The sequence below is a fragment of the Neomonachus schauinslandi genome, chromosome 14 (genome assembly GCF_002201575.2).
Source record: "Neomonachus schauinslandi chromosome 14, ASM220157v2, whole genome shotgun sequence".
NCBI classification, from domain to species: domain Eukaryota; kingdom Metazoa; phylum Chordata; class Mammalia; order Carnivora; family Phocidae; genus Neomonachus; species Neomonachus schauinslandi.
In genome coordinates, this window is record NC_058416.1 from 66,369,553 (window position 1) to 66,391,197 (window position 21,645).

General features: G+C 46.9%; 1 protein-coding gene across 1 annotated transcript in view; it reads left to right on the forward strand.

The window, feature by feature from the left end:
* Nucleotides 1–3,582: 3,582 nt before the first annotated feature.
* LOC110578370 (immunoglobulin iota chain-like) overlaps nucleotides 3,583–21,645 on the forward strand; it is an 18,836-nt gene continuing 773 nt past the window's right edge. The window contains exons 1-3 of the mRNA XM_021687899.1: nucleotides 3,583–3,628; nucleotides 3,714–4,039; nucleotides 14,547–14,676. Of these exons, the coding sequence (XP_021543574.1) occupies nucleotides 3,583–3,628; nucleotides 3,714–4,039; nucleotides 14,547–14,676 (502 nt within the window). The remainder of the gene's footprint in view (nucleotides 3,629–3,713; nucleotides 4,040–14,546; nucleotides 14,677–21,645) is intronic.

Below are 21,645 nucleotides of genomic sequence, written 5' to 3' on the forward strand. Positions count from 1 at the left end.
ACAGTTGAAAATCTGCATATAACTTCTGAGTCCCTCAGAATTTAAGTGCCAACAGCCTACTGTTGACTAGAAGCCTTACCAATAACATGAACAGTCACTTAACACATATTTTGTATGCTACATGTATTATACACTATATTCTTACAATAAAGTAAGCTAGAGAAAAGAAACTTTTTTTTTTAAGATTTTATTTATTTTGACACACAGAGAGAGACAGAGAGAGAGGGAACACAAGCAGGGGGAGTGAGAGAGGGAGAAGCAGTCTTCCCACGGAGCAGGGAGTCCGATGCGGGGCTCAATCCCAGGACCCTGGGATCATGACCTGAGCTGAAGGCAGATGCTTAACGACTGAGCCACCCAGGCGCCCCCAAAAGAAAGGATTTTTAAGAAAATTATAAGGAAGAGAAAATAAATTTATAGTACTGTGCTGTATTTTTTTAAAAAAAGAAAATCCACATATGGGGTGCCTGGGTGGCTGTCAGTTAAGCATCTGCCTTGGGCTCAAGTCGAGATCTTGGGGCCCCGGGATGGAGCCCCCCAGGCTCCCTGCTCAGCGGGGAAGTCTGCTTCCCTCTCTCCCTCTGTCCTTCCTCTCCTCCCTCTCCCGCTCGTGCTCCTCTCTCCCTTCTCTCAAATAAATAAATAAAATCTTTAAAAAAAGATCCGCATATCAGTGGACCCACACAGTTCAAACCAAAGTCGTGCAAGGGTCAACTGTATTTACTTAGGATTCCCTACTAGACTCTAAGTTCCATGGGGACAGGGACCATGGATATTCACAGTGGCTGCTCTTAACCAAAGACTCGCAAAGAATGGCCTGTGTGGAAGAAGAGGTCATATTAAAGGTTCCCCGTGGGAGTGGCAGTCCCAAATCCCAGCCCAAATCCCAGGCGCCTGGGTGGCTCAGTTGTTTAAGCAAGTGCCTTCGGCTCAGGTCATGATCCTGGAGTCCCAGGATCCAGTCCCAGGATCGACTCCTGCATCAGGTTCCCTGCTCAGCGGGGAGTCTGCTTCTCCCTCTGACCCTCCCCCCTCTCGTGTTCTCTCCCCTCAAATAAATAAATAATACTAATAAATCTTTAAAAAAGATAAAAAATAAACCAAATCCCAATTTCTCCTAAAATGTCAGTAAATGAGGCTTCCCTAGTTAGGACCACCAGCCTGTGATATTGTGATTTATGATAAGAAATCTATATTTGATCTTCTTCCAGTTCCTGGCACAGAGCTCCTGAAACTTTTGGAGTTTCCTTCCTTCCTTCCTTCCTTCTTTCTTTCTTTCTTTCCTTCTTTCTAGGAAATAGAAGTATATTGAATATACCGCAAGGGAGCTGAGGGCAGGACAGCAAAGGAGAGACTGTCTGCCTGGAGTTTCTTAAGTGATGAGAGCTCTGGAGGTGTCTTTGGCTATTCATAATAAGCCCCCAGATGACCACACCCGTAATTGTGGGGTGTGGTAGGTACGTTGCTGGTGGGCAACCCCTCCTGCTTCCTTTCCTGCCCTGGAAGAGGATTTCTTTCATTCCAGGTGGGAGCTCTCTGGGTCCCCACAGTCAGTATGGCCCAGAAGACCTTCAGCATGGACACCAGAAGGAGCCGCTGGCAGACTGCCACTCCCACGGGGAACTAAGTCACAGCCAGGAGATTTCCTGCCCTCTGCCCTGGAAATTATTGAGGTGTGGCTCACCTTGCAGCCCCTTCTAGAATTAAACATGTGTTCTCTTCTCAGTGGCTGGTTCTCCTTATGCCTTTTGAGGAGAAACAGCAGCTCTGATAACACACCCCCTGGAGTGACCCCTTTTCTTTTTTTCTTTTCTTTCTTTTACCTCCACCAGAAGAGAGACCTTGCCTTAGAGCCGCCTGAGAGGGCACCTGGGTGGCTCAGTCGGTTAAGCGTCTGCCTTGGGCTCAGGTCATGATCCCACGTCGGGCTCCCTGCTCAGTGGGGAGTCTGCTTCTCCCTCACCCTCTGTCCCCTGCTTGTGCACTCTCTCTCTCAAATAAATAAATCTTAAAAAAAAAAAAAAAAAGAGCCTCCTAAGAGCTGAGGACCCACTTCACTTCCTGGGCTTCTCTCTATGGCTGTGTGAGAAAGTTCTAGAACGAGATGAGGAGAGAAGGGATGATGAGGTGTGATGGTTGATCTCATGTATCAGTTGGACTCGTCAAAGGATGCCCAGACTCAACGTTATTTCTAGGTGTGTCTGTGAAGGTGTCTCTGATTGAGATCAGGATTTGAACCAGTGTACTCAGTAAAGCGGGAGGCCGTCCCCGATGTGGGTGGGCATCTTCCAGTCCGTCGAGGGCCTGAATAGAACAGAAAGGGGGAGGAAGGCGGAATTGGTCCTTTTCTGCTTCCTGTCTGCCCGCTGAGCTGGGACATTGGTCTTCTCCTGCCCTTGGACCGGGCTTCACACCACCGACTCCCCTGGTTCTCAGGCCTTTGGACTCAGACTGAGTTACACCACTGTCTTTCCCGGGTCTGCAAGATGGCAGGTTGTGGATGGCTGGGTGCACGATCTTGCAGACGTCTGGCAGATCGTGGGGCTTCTCAGTCTCCATACTTGAGTGAGGCAGTTTCTCATAATAAATCTCTTCATATATATATGTGTGTGTGTGTATATATATGTCCTAGTGGTTCTGTTCCTCTGGAGAACCCTGATTAACGTAAGGACATTAGTCTTCATCTGAGCATTCTGACAGCCTCCGGCCGCACAACCTGCAGGGCTTTGTGAGCAGCGCGGAGCAGAGAGTAGGCCTCAGGCCTCCCGGACGTGCTCGGTGACGGGGTCAAACGCAGGTGGGGCAGGGATGGGACACACAGAACCTGTGCAGGTGCAGGGACTGGCCAAGGAGTGGGCCGAGGACCAGGGGGACACTACTGGACCCGCTCCCTGGGCAGACTCTTGTGAAGAGGAGAGCGGTCAGGAAGCTGGGGCCAGGCCCCTGCAGGACCCGATGGGGGAGCTACGTCTGCCACCACCTGCCCTGGGCCGCACCTGCCCCCCCGCCCAAAGTCCCTCCTGGTGCTTCTTTCTCGGAAGCTGGGAGTCACGGCTACTTCATTCTAGGAGGAAAGGGGGCTGGGTTTGGAGGGAGGGAGCGGCAGAAGCGTGGAAGGGGACAGAGTATCCCACTCACCCCAGGGCCCCAGCATTTTCTGCTGCACAAAGCAGGTGTTTTCAGCACCCTGAGGTTGTGTTCTCTCTACTGGTTCACCAGGCATGTAAATTTGGACAAGAACCATATTACTGTGGGGTTCAGCTCCCTCAGGAGGACGTTGAGGTTACCCTACCTCAGGGACCCAACCTTGCAGGCTGGCCTCCTGGGCACTGGCCCGTGAGTTTCCAGCAGGTGCTTCCTCCGCGAACGCTTCCATGGGGCCGAGGCAAGAGCCACAAAGGCAGCCATGGGACCGTTCCCCAACCGACGCGCAAACTTTAGAAAGTTCGGGATGGTGGGGGCCAGGAAGCAGGCATGCAATGGCTCCACCCCTGGGAGGGCACAGGAGGGTGCTGGCCCAGCCCTGAGAGGGCCCAGGAGCCGTGACAGCACAAGGGAGACAGAGCCCAGCACGTCTACACCATGTCTTGGACTCCTGTCCTGCTCGCACTCCTCGTCCACTGCATAGGTGAGAACACCCCAGAGCTCACCACCCCCGGCCCCATCCCCTGCCCTCCTCTGCTCCAAATACCCATGTGCTTCTGTGTCCCCAGGCTGTGGCTCTCAGCCAGTGCTGAACCAGCCGCCGTCCATGTCCTCGTCCCTCGGAACCACAATCCACCTGCCTTGCACCTTGAGCAGAGACCATGATGTCAGCATTTATAACATCTACTGGTACCAGCAGAGGCCCGGCCACCCTCCCAGATTCGTGCTAAGATATTTCTCCCGCTCGGACAACAACCAGGGCTTCAAGATCCCACCTCGCTTCTCCGGATCCAAAGATGTGGCCAAGAACACGGGGTATTTGAGCATCGCTGAGCTGCAGCCTGAGGATGAGGCTACGTATTACTGTGCTGTGGGAGCCCAGGGCATGGAGAAGGTGAGGGAGAAAAGGAGGGAAGAAAAGGAGCCTGCTGTTCCAGGGTCGCAGGCACCCCAGGACACACTTACCATGAACTAAAGACAGACGAGCATGCATCCTCAGGGAGAGGTGGGTGTGGGCAAGGAGGGCCTGGGCCATGAGCTTCACAGGGCTGAGGAGAAGAGTCCTGGCTCAGCTTCTTCTTGTCTGGCAGTCTTGCTTAGACCCCCCCCCCGAAGGCCGGATTGGGGGATTAAAGTTGCTTGTGTCCTGGGCAGTTGCTTTGCTGAGTTTGGTGTGCCTGGTGTGCTGAATTGTACTGGGGAGGCCCCAGATATTCTGTGAAAGGTCAGGAGGAGTGGGCCGCACCCAAGAACCGACATAGGGTAAAGGGCCCAGGAGACTGGCTGCTCACAGTCTGCTTGACCCCAAGCCCCTGCTCTGGGAGGTCCTACGGGGTCAGGGGCTGCACCCGGGGGACACTCCTGTTGAGGACAGGAGGCTGTATTGTGCAGGGGTTACAGGTTAAACCAGCCTCTGGGGGGGAAACAGTAGGTGCCGAGTGATAGGTGGAGGGCAGGTACTCCACCTCGGTTCTACTGACATTCGAACATGGTTCTGTGTGGTGAGGCTGTCCTGTTGAGCAGCATCCCTGGCCTCTAATCCAACGGATGCCTGCTCCTTCCTGCCCCTAATTATGACAACCAAAAATGTCTCCAGACATTGCCAAACGTCCCCAAGGTGGCAAAATTACCTTGATTAAACACCATTGATGCAGGTGAAAGAAATGCATGGATTCTTCTGGGCAAGAGAGTGGCAGGAGCTGGTAAATATGTTCTATAAAGGGCCATATAGTAAATAATTTGGGCTTTTTGAGCCATGTGATCTTTGTCCCAACTGCTCAATTCTGTCCTTAAAACAATGTGGCAGCGGTCACAGACAATACGTAAACGGGTAGGCATGGCTGTGTTCCTATTTAACTTTATTACGGAAACATAGGGCTGCACCAGATATGCATGCAGCTTGCTGACCCCTGCTCCAAGGAACCCCCCTGCCGCTGGGTTTCAATCAAGCCGCGCCTGGTGGGGCAATCAAGGTCAACCTTGATCCTCCTGCCTGACAACTCCATGGAAACCTCTAGACCCATGGAAAAACCTGGAGGCAGGGGGGCGTAGCCTTGCTAACGGGCTTATTGGGTGAAGAGGAAACAGTGGGTGTCTGCAGCCCTGACCCATTGTGCAGCACCCTGAGCCCCTAGGTGGTGGGTCAGGACATGCCCTGCAGAAAGGGACCCCGTACATAAGAACCTAGGGGGGACATGCCTCATACTCAGAGAGGTGCCAGGCAGGTTATCTGTCCTGTGATCCCAAACTTGGCTGAGAACATCCATTTCCCAAGGGGTCCTCCAGAGAGGTGGGCGCATGTCAGTACTGGACCTTTCACAGGTGTAAAACAATGGTCTCAGCTCATGCCATGTTCTAAGTGCCCTCTGAGCTTCTACTTCCTCAAATGCACTGCGTTCTTATTATTATATTATTTTCTCATCAGTCACCAGGCCTGGCCTGCCTCTGTCAAGTCCTTTCCTTTAGCCTGAGTCATTTCTCACCTTGACCATTATCTGGCTTCCTGCCTGTCCCCACTGCTGCAGCCTGTGCCCTCCGTTCTGCCTCCTCATTACTCCCAGATTCAGCCTTGCCTGCACTCCCCCTCCCTAACCTTTGATTGTCTCCCACCTTCGAAGTCACCTATGCAAACCACATCTAGGGCGCCTGGGTGGCTCAGTTGGTTAAGCGACTGCCTTCGGCTCAGGTCATGATCCTGGAGTCCCGGGATCGAGTCCCGCATCGGGCTCCCTGCTGTCAGCAGGGAGTCTGCTTCTCCCTCTGACCCTCCCCCCTCATGCTCTCTCTATCTCATTCTCTCTCTCAAATAAATAAATAAAATCTAAAAAAAAAAAAACTACATCTATAGTTTTTAACTTTCTGTTGGCTACATTTTTTTAAAAAGGTAAAAAGAAACAAGTGAAATGATTTTTAATGGTGCATTTTATTTAAGCCAACACATCCCAAATGTTATCATTTCAGAATGCAGTCAATATAAAAATTAGCTATGATGATTTTAAACTTTTTTTTCCATATGAAATCTTCAAAATCCAGTGTGTATTTTATACTCGTGGCTCATCTCAATTTGGACCAGCCACATTCCGAGTGACCAACAGCTGCCTGTGGCTTGAGCAGGACAGTACAGATTGAAGGGAAAAATTCAGACTCCTTAACATGACGCAGCCTTTGGAGGCTGGCCCAGATTTGGTTCCAAGTCCCATGTCTTATACAGCTCCCCCTAAGTGTTTCTGCCTCATTAAGCATCTGCAACTGATCCAACACCTCATTCCCTCGGTTGCCTCCAACTCTTTTTCCAAGCCGTTCATTTGCGGACAGGACTTTCTGTCCCTTTACAGTGTCCTCCAGCTGGCTTCCCAACTCAGGGTTCCACAACAATCTCAAATCTCACTCCTTGGGCAAGATTTCCCTGACCTCTTTACGCAGTTACCAGCTTCCTTCTGTGTGTAAACATTGTGTTTTCCTAACTAAGCACCTACCACACAGATCTAAATTTATTTTGCAAGTCTCTCTCCTTTACTAATCTGCAAATTCTTGGTGGGCAAGATCCATTCTACTCATTTGATGTGTCTGATAAACACAAGGTGCTGACAGAGTTGAACGAATAGATGAATGAGAAATTGATCACATGACTGAATGAATTCTTGAGTTCCAAAGACCCTGCCATTCTAGGATTCCCTGAGATGGCTGGGGTCATTGTGATTCCCTAAGAAGGGAAACCATGTCACATCAGTGACTGGCCACATTCTGTCGGGCTGTCTGTCTGTCTGTCTGTCTCTCTCTCTCTCTCTCTCTCTCTCACACACACACACACACACACACACACACACACTCCTCTGGTGCCTTGCATTTGAAGCTGGTGATTATATATAGCACCCGGGAGTGTGTGGGAAGGAAAAGGTCAAAATAGGTTAGGGTGCCTGGGTGGCTCAGTTGGTTAAGCGACTGCCTTCGGCTCAGGTCATGATCCTGGAGTCCCGGGATCGAGTCCCGCATCAGGCTCCCTGCTCGGCAGAGAGCCTGCTTCTCCCTCTGACCCTCCCCCCTCTCATGTGCTCTCTCTCTCTCTCTCTCATTCTCTCTGTCTCAAATAAATAAATAAAATCTTAAAAAAAAAAATAGGCCAATGCAAGGAAGGGAACATTTGGGGAACTTTCTGAATCAGTAACAGAGGAGAGAGATGCCAGAGAGGGTGGGGTTCCCAGATTGTTGGGATCTGGCAAAGAGCTCCCTGACCCCCTGCCACATCTAAGCATCTACAACGCTCCCAGCTGTGACACAAGACAAGAACCTGGGGTGCTAAGAACTGTGGTCTATGCACAGAAATGCTTGACACAGATCCCAAATTTGACACAGAAACACAGAACCCAGTGGGCTTGGATATGGCACCAGTGGTACTGAAGACGGAGGACCCAACATTCTGATCTGAGACCTCTGACATCTGAGGAAGACCCAGGGGTCTTGGGGGATGGAGCATGCCAATCAGATAGAGTGAAAATGCAAGGGGCTCTCGGAGCATACAGAAGGCCAGCTCTGTATGGCTGTGACACGGTTTGGCAAGATGAGCTGGGGGAGGTGGCCCCACATAACAAGGGTGGTGGAATTAACATGAGGTCACCCATTAGGACATGGGGGGCCCTTGCATTTCATTCTAAGTTGTGTTTTTGTGACGTAAGCACAATGCCCTAGTCCATTCCTTTGTTACTGGATGCAAGCTGGAGATGTCCTCATTCCTGCATTCCTCCTTCGCTTTGGTAAGAAAACTTGCCCTCATCAGTGATTCAGTCCGCTGAGGAACTATGTGTAAGGTAAAGGCAAGATAAATGTTTGATTTTTTTTCCCTCTTATTTACCAACTATCAAAATAACAAGTCAGTGTGCCAGCTTCATCCAACTTTGATTTGCTAGTGTCATGATAAGCCCATGAGTATAAGCATATTTGAGGTGTTTAAATCCATTGCAACTATTAGAAGTTTTTCTGTCTTTGACCAGTACAAGCCCATTCAGATTGGTCTGTAATCAGGAACATGTGGAGGTGTCAAAAACAGTACATTTAATTTTATTTTTGGTATTTAAAAAATGTGGGCAAATTTTCATTCCAACTACTTCTCAAGGGGATGATGATTTAGAATACACTGAATAGAGAAATGGGTCTCACACATGGAGAAAGACCCCTGCGATGAGAAAATCATTCTTTTGCAACCCTTAATGTGATCATAGTAATGATTAAGGCAAGGACCATAAATGAGAGCCAAAACCATTGGGTGTTTGGTTACCGGGACACAGAGTGTGCGAAGTGTCACCCCACATACTCTAGTCACAAAGGGAACACAGACATTTCCACTGGAGAAAGTTGGCTGTCACCCCCCATGTGGTGCTCAACCCTGGCTGCTCTCTTAATGGGACGACCCAACACCGGTCCCTTCTGGAGGGCATAACAGGAAGCACTCTATGCCCAGGGAGCTGGAAACATTGCACCTGAAGAAACTCAAGCTTCCAGCCTTTACTGCCAGTTCTCAGGAAATACAGGGGCCCCTGGAAAACAGCCAGACAAACCCAGACTGTGGAACGCTAGAAAAGAAAATTGGCTTGGATGCTTCAAAAAGTGAGTATCAAGAAAGAAAAGGTGTAGACACTTAGAGATGAAAAGAGTCCAAAGAGATCTAACAAGTAACTAGAATATAGGAACTGAGATTAAATCTTCTCTGAAGACCAAACCAAACAAAAAATAGTCACTATAAATAACAGCCATCTTGTGGACCATTATGGAAATTTGACTGTGAAGCAGATATTAGCTATTATGGGATTATAATAATTTTCTTAGATGGGATCATGATATTGTGGCTTTTTAGGAGAACATGTCAAAACAACTGCAACTGAATTTTTCCAAACTTTTAATTTTGAAATAATTATAGATTTACATGAAGTTGCAAAGTAATGTACAAGGGTGTTCCATGCACATTTTCTCCAACTTCCTCCAATGTTAGCATCTTGCATAATTATAGTACAGTATCAATACCAGGAAATTGACATTGGTATAATCCAGAGCTTACTCCATTTTCTCCAATTCTACCTGCACTCATTTGTGAATGTGTGTGTGTGTGTTGTGTGTGTGTGCCAATGTAATCACATGTATATCTTGGCACGATCACCACCAATCAAGATATTTAGCTCTACCATCACCACAAGGCTCCTTCATGCTAACCCCTTATAGTTACATCCATCCCCTCATCCTTCCCATTCCCAACCCTTGCAAGCATTAATCTGTTCTCCATCTCTTTAATTTTTACGTCCTTTCGAGAGGGTCCTAGAAATAGAATCATACAGTAGGTAACCTTTTGAGGCTAGCTTTTTCCATTCAGCATAATTCCCTTGAAGTTCACCCAATTCGCTGCATGTATCAATAGTTCATTCTCTTTTATGGCTGCACAATATTCCATGGAATGGATTACCACATTTGTATAACCATTCTCTCATTAACAAACATTTGGGTAGTATCATATCCAAAAATTATTTCAAAATATCCCATAGCCCTAAATAGAAATCCTAAAACTATAAAACTTCTAGTAGAAAATCTTTGTGACTTCAAGTTAGGCAAAGATTTCTTAGATAGAACAACAAAAGTACTGTCTGTCCATAAAATAACAGGTTGATAACTTCATAAAAATGAAAAAATGTCAGCTCTTCAAAAGACACTGGTGAGGGGCGCCTGGGTGGCTCAGTCGGTTAAGTGGCTGCCTTCGGCTCAGGTCATGATCCTGGGGTCCTGGGATCAAGCCCCGCATCAGGCTCCCTGCTCAGTGGAGAGTCTGCTTCTCCCTCTCCCTCTGCCTGCCTCTCTGCCTACTTGTGCTCTCTCTCTATCTCTCTGTCAAATAAATAAATAAAATCTTAAAAAAAAAAAAAACAACACTGGTGAGAAAATTCAAAATTCAAATACAAGCCACAGCCTGGGAGAAGATATTTGCGAAATATATACCTGATAAAGGGCTTGTATCTAGAATACATAAAGAACTCTCAAAACTCAATAATGAGAAAACAATCCACTCAATTTTAATAAGGGAAATGTTTTGAACAGATACTTCACTAACAAAGATATAGAGAAGGCAAGTAAGTACATGAAAAGATACTCAGTATTGTCAATCATTAAGGAATTAGAACCACAAATTAAGGGCGCCTGGGTGGGTCCGTCAGTTAAGCATATGACTCCTGATCTCAGCTCAGGTCTTGATCATAGGATTGAGAGTTCAAGCCCTGCGTTGGACTCCATGCAAGGTATGGAGCCTACTTAAAACAAAACAAAACCAAAACCAACAAATTAAATTCACAACAAGATAACACTAGACATCTATTAGAATAGCTAAAATTAAAAATCTAACAATGCTAAATGCTTAAAGGATGTGGAGCAACTAGAACACTCATACATTACTAAAGGCATTGCATGACGATACAGCTATTTTAGAAAACAATTTGGCAGTTTCATATAAAGTTAAATGTACACTTACTTATGACTCAACAATCTCACTCTTAGATATCTACCCAAGGGAAAAGAAGACATATCTTTACACAAATGTTTACAGTGGCTTTATTCATAATCACCAAAAACTGCTAACAGACCTGTCCTTTGATTGGTGAATGGATAAACAAACTGGAACATTCATACAGTGGAATAATAACTCAGCCACACAAAGGAATGAATGACCGCTGATATATGCAAGACATGGATGGTCTCAAGGGCAGTAGGCTATGTGAAAGAAACCAATTTCAAAAAGGCTACATATTGTATGATTCCATTTACATGACACTCTAAAAATGCAAAACTATGGGGATTAAAAAAGAGAGACCAGTTGATTGCTAGGGGTTGCAGGTGGAGGGATGGGGTGATGACAAAGGAGCATGACGGGTTTTTAGGGGTTATGGAACTATTCTATATTTTGATTGCGGTGGTGGCTACAAGACTGAATGCATTTATTCAAACTCTGAACCATACACTAAAGAGGATGCATTTTCATATATCTAAATTATATCTCAGTATGCCAGATGTTAAAAAAAAAATTTTCACATACTAAGTGCCACGTTGATCTGTCCTAGTAATGATACCACATCTGGAATAACTAGGGTTGCCACTTGATTAAGTTTACCACCATTCTCAACCCTAATCTAAGTAGAATTTTCAGGGACCAGATGAGTGATTTAAAAGATGGGGATCCCTGTATCTACTTAAAGTTTTGGGGTTGGGAACACATTTTGCAATTCCACCTAGAGTGCCATATTGGTTTTTGTTGTTGTTGTTGTTTGTTTTTAAGAAAGATTTTATTTTTGGGGTGCCTGGGTGGCTCAGTTGGTTAAGTGACTGCCTTCGGCTCGGGTCATGATCCCAGGGTCCTGGGATCGAGCCCCGCATCGGGCTCCATGCTCGGCAGGAAGCCTGCTTCTCCCTCTGCCACTCCCTCTCTTGCTATCTCTCTCTCTCTCTCAAATAAATAAATAAAATCTTAAAAAAAAAGAAAGATTTTATTTTTATTTATTTATTTGAGAGAGAGAGCGAGAGACCAGGGGGAGGGGCAGATGGAGAAGGAGAGACAGAGAATCTCAAGCAGTCTCGGTAACGAGCCCAGAGCCCCACACAGGGCTCAACCCCACAACCCCGAGATCACGACCCGAGCCGAAACCAAGAGTTGGACGCCCAACTGACTGAGCCACCCAGGTGCCCCCACATTGTTTTTTGATGACTTACATTGGCTTTGTGAGGGTGAGGCATGATTTCAGGAGCTTGAATTTGGCCCTTTCCATCATAATGGCTCCTACTCCACAGGTCATGAATGAACATGAGGATTCTACCAGCTAAGTATGTCCATACAAATTGTATGTCCAGAAACAGGAAATGATCACCAGCCAGTTTTGCAGATCCATTGGACACAGTGTGAAACTGACATGGGAGAGGAATCCATTAATCACCAGTCCTCTGTATTATAGTTACCTGCAAATGAACAGGATGGCATTTTTGTTGCCCTGCCTTCTGTATCACCTCAGAGGCTGTGTCAACAGCTCCCAAAAGTGTCTGGATATTCCCATTTCCTGTCAGTTATTGGGTAAATAATGGGAGGATCCCCTTGGGGAAGGATTTCTGAAATATCGTAAGGTCCTCCCTCAAGTACACCTGGCTTTCCTATTGATTTGTTCTGGATCTGGGAATAGCTTATATCTGGAAACTGGGAAGGACTCGTGACTCTCCACTGGTGTGGCTGAATCATTGGTATGACTCACCCACTTGCGATCACTAGTCAACCCATATGTGACTGCCCCTACATCTGATACCTTGGTGCACCGTGGTAGATTAATCATTTCCATATGTCCCTGTGGACCAGAGTCTCTTGGTTGCCATATCAACTTTTCTGCCTGTGTCAGTTTGAATCTTCTGAGGGTTAAACACCACGCTGGGACTGGATATGCACCAGAGTTTTTAGGGCAAATAGCTGTAAGGGGGAAGGGGCAGGAATCGGTAGGGATAGCCCTCAGACCATACTACTGGTCTGAGACCTGGGAAAGGAGAAACGGAAAGAAGGAATGGTGAAGAAGAGTCTTAGGTTGCAGTTCTAGGAAAATCTTATCCACACTGATGGGGAGTCCCCAGGCAAAAGTTATCCATTAGGGGTGTCCACGTGGGGAGGAGTGGTCCATCACTTGTAACTCGGCCAGTAAAGTGATGGGAACAGCCTGGATGAAGCAGCTGAGGGCTGTCATTCAATTGTCTTCTCTCAGCCCTCCCCCCAGGAGCTCTGGAAGGAAATCCAGGAGGGGCACTTGCATGAGGCCACCATACTCCCTTCCCAGTAAGTACTTCCACCTGGTCTCTGTGCTTTGGTGCTGTCACTGGGGCTCCTGCCATACTCATTGAAATAGACTAGTCCAATTCCATGGCAGCATGCCCACCACGAGCCCCAGCCTGTGGAAGACAGCCACAACTGAGCGTCTCCAGAGTGGCAGCGCCTCCCATCAGCTTCATTTCAGGAAGGGAGTGTCATCTGAGCCCTCTGGAAAACAGTCCACTGGTGTTTCTCTGGTCCTTCATAATAAGCCCACTATAGCATGAACACCTCTCTCTGATCATTTTGACCCTGTTCCTCAAGGTTGAGGAAGTTCCAGCATCCCCATCTTTTTGACAGTAAGGTCCCATTTATCCAAGTTTCAATCACCATCCCATTAGGACCAGACCCTAGGTGCCTTAATCATGAGGGGACTGCACCAGGATCAATAAACTCTCCCCATCCAGCTTTTTACCCTCCTCTTGATCCAACAACCTCAAGACACATCTAGGCATGAACTCCTAGGTCCTTTTTGGTCATTCCTCCTGTCATCCAGAGATAGTACTCATGTCAGGTCATTTTGAGACTTGAGGTTTCTTATTAGTCCAAAAGAAATGATGGGATGTGGGACATTTCTTGAGTAAGGCAAGCATAATCCTGAACCAGCCTGTGGGTGAGGTCTCCGCAATGTCTCCAGATAAAAGTTGGAAGCTCCAGACCTGTAGGAAGGAGGAAGCCTCTTGGCCCAGAGGTTTTAGGGAATCAGAGTTACCGGTTAAGTGTATGCAGCTAGATGTGCCCATGCCAAGTCCCAGGTCCCATGCCTTCCCTATCACAGCCTGACTTTGGTGTCAGAGACGCTGGGGCTGTGAAATCTGTTGACTTGTTTCTCCATTACACTCTGCCCCCAGATCTTGACCTTCCCTCTGCCCACAGGTTACAAAGGTCTCTAAGCACTGCCTAGAAGCCATCTGTCTCCCACATCAGTTGGCTGTCCTGAGCCCACCATTTTCTTCTGGTGCTGTTGGCATTTAGCAACAACCAACCCACTCCACTGTTTTTTAGTGATCATTTCCGCCATATTGCTCAAATGTTGGAGATACTGCATTAGTCAATGCAACCCCTTCCATCTGAACTTGCAGATCCACCACACGCAAAGGTCTTATTAGGTAAATGTCTTATTACTTGGGGAACTGAGCATGCTAGAGTCCTTACTTCTATTTGGCTGGTGAGCTATCCAATTCCAGAATTTCACTCTGAAGATTTGCTCCTTATGACCACCTATAACACAATCATCTACTTAGGGTTTCACAAGAATCAGATCCCGAATCAAATGCAAGTAGCTTATTTAGGAGGTGATCCTACGAAACATGGATAAGGAAGGGAAGGATGGCAGGAAAACAAGTTACCACTCTTGGGCAACTGGAGTTTAATCCCACTGGGGACCCCTGGGAAACATTCTAGAACACAAACCTCAGACTATCGCTGTGGAAAGGTGGGAGAACTGAGGTGTCTATGTACCAACTCTCATTGGTCATTCGTTGAGAGCTGCTTCTGGGAGGAGCTAATTTCTTGCACCCCTGTCCTCCCCTGCACACAGGCACAGATGCTGCTGGTGGCCAGAGATGCCCGGGTGATAGCAACTAAAAGTCAAACAGAAATGCAAGTGTTGAGGGAATACAGGCAGGTCCCTGACAGCATCTACTACAATCTCCAGAGGCTGAATGAAGGTACTAGCAGTGGAAACCAAAAGGACTATGTTAATTCGAAAGATGTTGGAGGCAGATGGAGAGTCCTGATGTGTAGACCGAGGGTCTGGGTCTAGGTGAGTGTCTGTCAGGGTTGACTAGAGAAGCAGAATCACTGCGAGGGATGCAGAACAAGGGATTACTCTGAGGGTGGGTGTTATGCCGTGGCGTGAGCGGTGGAGCAATCTTCGCAGGCTACTGCATCTCCTCTAGTGTTGAGCCTTTGCTCGCTCGAGGTCATCCACATCCATAGTTGGGATCAGATCGCAGTTGGATACCCATCTCCTCTCCCACATCAACCTCGGTGCTGGCGGTGACCCGTGGAAGAAGCTGGCACAGAAACGGTGATGGCAGCATTGCATTCAACTTCCAGATCTTCCATAAGTGTTCCCCTACACCTCACCCTAGCCAAGCCGTGCAGGGAAGAGAATTCTGCTAACGTGGTTTAGCTGAGCTCAACCAAAACTGTACAAAGCCACCCCCAAGGGACTGAGGAGGAGAAAGCTGCTCTAGAGAAATCTGATAATGTGTCTATTTTGGTTTATAGTTTGTAAGATTGTGGAGCGTAGAGGGAAGTCAACAGAAATGGGAAAATAACATTGCAAAGAAGATGAACACTGCCCATAATGATTGGCTGGTTGTCTGCACGTAGGTGGTGGCCACAGCTACAGACGGGGAGGGTGAGGCAGAGGAGCACCCTTCAAAATCAGCACTAATCTGGGACACTGGGATGGTTGGGGCTTGACACAGGGTTTTCCCCATGACAGGGACAGGGAGGAAGCAGCTGCTGGGTCAGTACGCAAGTCTAGGTGCCGTGGACTCTGCCACTGAGTCCCCATCAGTGAGCCTGAAGCCCAATCCGAGACCGGTAGGCTGCTAGGAGTCGCCCTCATGCGAACACCCTGGGACAAGGCCACAGCGCCTCCTGCTGGCCACAGGTCAAATTTCAGTCTTTCCCCGATGGGGTTCTTAGATCCCAAACCCCAGCATCCGACAGTGATTCAAACTCTGGAGCTGCCAAAGCTGCTCTGAGAGATGGGGTGGCCGAAGAACGAACAGATGGGGGGTTCGTTCCGGGCAGCCGAACGTTTCCATCTTTTCTTTCTTGGCTCCTGCGTCTTGTTACATAACCCTTCCTAATTCTAGGTTTGAAAATGCACTAACTTGGGGTGCCTGGCTGGCTCTGTCAGTGGAGCATGGGCTCTTGATCTTGTGGTCCTGAGTTCAAGCCCCACGTTGGGTGTAGAGTTTACTTAATAAAAAAAAATTTTTTTTTAAGATTTTATTTATTTGACAGAGAAAGACACAGCGAGAGAGGGAACACAAGCAGGGGGAGTGGGAGAGGGAGAAGCAGGCTTCCCGCCGAGCAGGGAGCCCGATGCGGGGCTCGATCCCAGGACCCTGGGACCATGACCTGAGCTGAAGGCAGACGCTTAACGACTGAGCCACCCAGGCGCCCCAATAAAAAAAATTTTAATGCACCTTTTTTCTGTTTATTTTGCTTTGCTTTTAGCTGTTCAATATATCTGAAATATATCTTTGCATACAGAGAAGATAAGTAGTTGCATTTTTTTAAATGTGGCAAGTTCTGGTAAGGCTTAATAAAAAAAGACTTAACTACATGCTTATATTGTGCTTCAAATTTCACTCTTTAAGGGACTGATGAGTCTCTTCTGCTCTTATTTGTTCAGAGAACAAGCAATTATATTATTGATGTTCAATCTAATGTGCTTCTCTCATTGGCTAAGATAAATAAAACACTTTCAAATTATTTTTGCTATTAAGAAGAGTAAAATGATTAGCTTCTTACAGTTTAATTAAATGGCAAAACATTACCACAACAAAGGGAAAATCAGCTATGTATCTATAATCCAAAATGTTGTACATCCAGAAAAATATAAATACCCCAAAATAAACAGAATCTTGAATTTCATTTAATATTTGAAATATCATGTCTACGACCATACCACCCAATCTCATCTGAAATATCATCCCACTTCTTTTTGGACGTGCTTCATACATCAAAATGTATTTTTAATTGAGACATAACTGACATATAACACTGTATTCATTTTAGGTGTGCAATATGATTATATGTATCTATTGCAAAATGATTCCCACTGCAAGTTTGGTTAACTACCATCACCACACATAGTTATATTTTTCTTGTGATGAGAACCTTTAAGATCAACTCTCTTAACTTTCAAATATATACATTACAGTGTTGTTAACTATAGTCCCCATGCTGTACATTATATCCCTAGGACTTACTTCTCTTACAACTGGAAGCTTGTACCTTTTTTTTTTTTAAGATTTTATTTATTTATTTGAGAGAGAGAGAGAAAGAGAGCACAAGCAGGGAGAGCGGCAGAGGGAGAGGGAGACACGGGGCTGGATCCCAGGACCCCAAGATCATGACCTGAGCTGAAGGCAGACGCTTAACCGACTGAGCCACCCAGGCCTCCCCAGAAGTTTTTACCTTTTGACCACCTTCATCCATCTTGCCCACCCCCCCACCCCCTTATTTTTCCCTAATGGACAAGAACTTCATTTCTTCATTCAACAAACACTGAGTGAGTGTCGACTGACAGGCACATCCAGCACAGAAGACGCAGTTGTCAGGAGGCAGTGCTTTTTCCCTCGGGGATCTCACATTGTGGTGGAAGGAGACAAAAACTGACCAACTAAGCGAATATATCATCTGTAAGGTGGTGATAAAGCAAGGTTGGGACAGAGGGTCATGGGAATGTTGTCCTGATCTGGGGCAGGACAGGCCTTTCGGGGGGGGGACACCTTAGCAGAAGCTGCTGTGGGGAGGGTGTGAGCCAGGCAGACAAGAGGACGGCCAGACCGGGGTGAGGGCATCCAGGGCAGGGCGGTGCCTGGTGGAAGGGTGCTCAGGATGTTCTATGAATGGTCTCTGAACAGCCAGACCAGGAGTACTGAGAATAGGAGGAACAAGGTCACTGAGGGGCAGGCTGAGGGCCCGGAAGCCATTTTAAGAATTCTGGCCTTTTCCCTGAGTGAATGGAAAGGGAATTTTATTTGATTGGTTTTGTTTTTAATGCTTAACTTCGATTTCTTTTTAAAATTGAGATTGTGGGGCACCTGGGTGGCTCAGTCGGTGAAGTGTCTGCCTTCAGCTCAGGTCATGATCCTGGGGTCCTGGGATCGAGACCTGCATCGGGCTCCCTGCTCAATGGGGAACCTGCTTCTCCCTCTCCCTCTGCCCCTCCACTCCCCGTTCATGCTCTCTCTCTCTCTCTCTCTCTCAAATAAACAATAAATAAAATCTTTAAAAAATAAAATAAAATAAAATTGAGATTGTGCTTCAGTTGAAGGCGCTACCTATATGACCCAGGTGGTGGCCGATCCTAAGAGAGGACCTCTGGGGTGCATGAAAGGGCAGGCCAGACAGAGCGGCCTGCACAACCTGAGCCCCGCCCCCCCCCACAGGCATGTGTCAGGCTTGTGTGTGTTCTAGTGGTTTCTGATATAAATATTTTTAAGAGCTTTGCTCAGCCTCTGTATCTTGGAGAAATCTGACTTCCCACACGTAACACAGATGTCTTTTTCAAAGGCTTTCCCTTGGGTATTGTGTTTTGGGCTATTTGCAAGTCAGACTGAGGTTTTGCCAAGGTCAACCCCTGTCAAAGGCTGCTGAATAGCCAATGAGCTGGGGTCTCATCTTCCCAGTGGTGCTGATGAGGCAGGGAGAGATGGACAGGGCTGGTCAGGGCTGGTGTTTCTCTGTGGGTCCCATGGAGCCACTCCTCTGGCCCCAGTCAGCTTCTGGGCGGGGGGGGGGGGGGGTCAGCCTCATCCTTTGCCTGAAAGAGCTGCCGTTCAGCCACCACAGGCCAGGACTACAAGGGGCACAGACCCCTACAGAGGTGGGGGCTCAGAAAGGCTCCTTCAGCCGGGTGGAGGGTGCGGTGGTGAGGGATGGGACAGCAGACAGGAGAGGCCCCACGCCTTTGTTTGGTTTGCTTATCTTAAGCTTCTGGAAACAATGCCTGGCATTTTAAGCACTAGGGTATTTTGAATGAATGAGTGAGTGGCCATCACTTCAAACCGCATCACTCACCCGAAGCAACCAGCTCCTCTTCCGAACTGGCTGACCTTCCGGCTGGACACACAGGAGCCCAGTGAGCAATGATGGCTCAGCCTCCTGGGGACACCTGGGCCATACCCCTGCGTCTCTCCCCTTCACATCTTCCCCGTCATCTTCAGCCTCACACCTGCTCAGCCTGATGCCCAGAGCCTCCCTTTCTTCCGGTCTCTTGGAAATACCCCCCCCAGATCCTCCTCCCTCCTCTCTTGATTAAATTATATTCCCCATGTGCCTTAACTCGGCCATAAACTTCGTTTATGGTGGATTTGCACATGCACAGGTGGAAAATTTAATTAGTGAAATTATAGATGTTCTTATATACTTAAAATTATTAATGGAAAATTGCATTCAAACAAAATGTTACCCCATCCCTGACCCCTATGTTCTTCTTGACCTTGACCTTTATATTAGTCAGGGTTCTCCAGAAAAACAAAACCAATAGGAGATATAGATGGATGGATAGAAAACAGACAGATAGATAGAGCAATATCTAGAGACTTATTATAAGGTATTGGCTCATGTGATCATGGAGGCTGAGAAGTCCTATCATCTGTTATCCACAGGCTGGAAGCCCCACAGACTGGTGGTGTGGTTTGAAGGCCCAAGAGCTGGGGGGTTCAATGGTGTAGATTCTAGTCCAAATCTGAAGGCTTGGGGACCAGGCGCACCCAGGGCAGAGGACGATCAGTGTCCCAGCTCAAGCAGACAGGCCGAGGGAGAGCGGTTCCAACCTTCCTCTGCCTTTTTGTTCTATTCAGGCCCTCGATGGATCAGATGGCGCCCATCCACTCTGGGGACATGGACGTGGGGAAATGGAGGTTCAAGTCCCTCACATCTACTGTGATGCCTACAATTAAAAGAACAGAAAATACTAATGGGGGTGAGGATGTAGAGAAATCCGAACCCTCGTGCCCTTGGTGGGAAGGTAAAATGGCACAGCTGTTATGGAACACCATTCAGAGTAGCCTCAAAAAATGAAAAACAGAATTACCATATAATCAAGTAATTCCACTTCTGGGTATATAACCAAAGAATTGAAAATAAGATCTCAAGGACCTATTTGTACACTTATGTTCATGGCAGCATTATTTACAATAGTTAAAAGGTAGAAACAACATTTGTCCATCGACATATGAATAAACAAAACATGGTCTATCCATACAATGGAACAGCATTCAGCCATAAAAGGGAAAGACGGACCTTGGGAACATTTTAATAATAGACATCACAATGGATGTGAAGTGGCTTCTCATTATGGTTTTGGTTTTCATTTCCCTAATGATGAGTGATTTTGAACATTTTTTTCATGTACTCGTTGGTCATTTGGGGAAATGGCTGTTCAAGTCCTTCGCCCATTTTTTAACTGGGTTGGTTTTGTTGTTTTTTTTTTAAGATTTTATTTATTATTTGAGAGAGAGAGAGAGCACATGCGCGAGTGGGGGCGGACAGAGGGAGAGAGAGAATCTCAAGCTGACTCCCCGCTGAGTGTGGAGCCCAACATGGGGCTCGATCCCAGGACCCTGAGATCATGACCTGAGCGAAATCGAGAGTCGGACACTCAGCCGACTATACCACCCAGGCGCCACCCACCCCCCGGGTTGGGATTTTTGGTTTTGAGTTGTAGGAGTTCTTTGTACACTCTGAATATCAATCCTGTATCACGTATTTGATTTGCAAATATTTTCTCCCATTCTGTGTACTGCCTTTTCACTCTCGATTGTGTCCTTTGACTCATGTAAGTTTTAAATTTGATGTAGTCTGATTTGTCTATTTTTTTCTTTTGTTATCTGTGCCTTTGGTGCAATATCCAAGACATCATTGCCCACAAGTTTCGGCATGTTGTGCTTTCGTTTCCATTCATCTTAAATATTTTCTAATTTCTTTTGTGATTTCTTCTTTTGCCCCACTGACTATTTAGGAACATGTCCAATTTCCACAGATTTGTGAATTCCCCGAATTTGCTTCTGTGATTGCTTTCTTGTTTCAGTCCTTTGTGGTTAGAGAATATACTTTGTATTATTTCAATCCCTTTAAGTTTAGTAAGACCGGTTTTATCACCTACAACCTACCAGGGTCTATCCTGGGAAATGTTCCATGTGCACTTGAGAAGAATGTGTACACTGCTATTGTTGGTGGATGGACTGTTCTAGAGATGTCTGTTGGCTTACAACGTTGTTCAAATCCTCTATTTTCTTGTTGATCTTCCATCTAGTTGTTCCATGTACTACTGAAAGTGGAGTATCAAAAGCTGAGACTAATATAACACTGTACATTATGCACTGGAATTAAAACTTAAAAACTTGGGTTGCCTGGGTTGCTCAGTCGTTAAGCGTCTGCCTTCGGCTCAGGTCATGATCCCAGGGTCCTGGGATCGAGCCCCGCATCGGGCTCCCTGCTCTGTGGGAAGCCTGCTTCTCCCTCTCCGACTCCTCCTGCTTGTGCTCCTGCTCTCGCTATCTCTCTGTCAAATAAATAAAATCTTAAAAAAAAAAAAACTTAGGGGCGCCTGGGTGGCTCAGTTGGTTAAGCGTCTGCCTTCGGCTCAGGTCATGATCCTGGGGTCCTGGGATCGAGCCCCACATCTGGCTCCCTGCTCAGCAGAGAGCCTGCCTCTCCCTCTCCCTCTGCCTGCCACTCTGCCTATTTGTGCTCTCTCTTTCTCTGTCAAATAAATAAATAAAATCTTAAAAAAAAAAAACTTAAAAACTTAGTAAAATTAACAAAACAAAAAGATCACGAATGAATCCAGAATGAAACGTTTCAATAAACAGCCAGATAAGGAAAAAGAGAAAGAAGAAGAAGAAGAAGAAGAAGAAGAAGAAGAAGAAGAAGAAGAA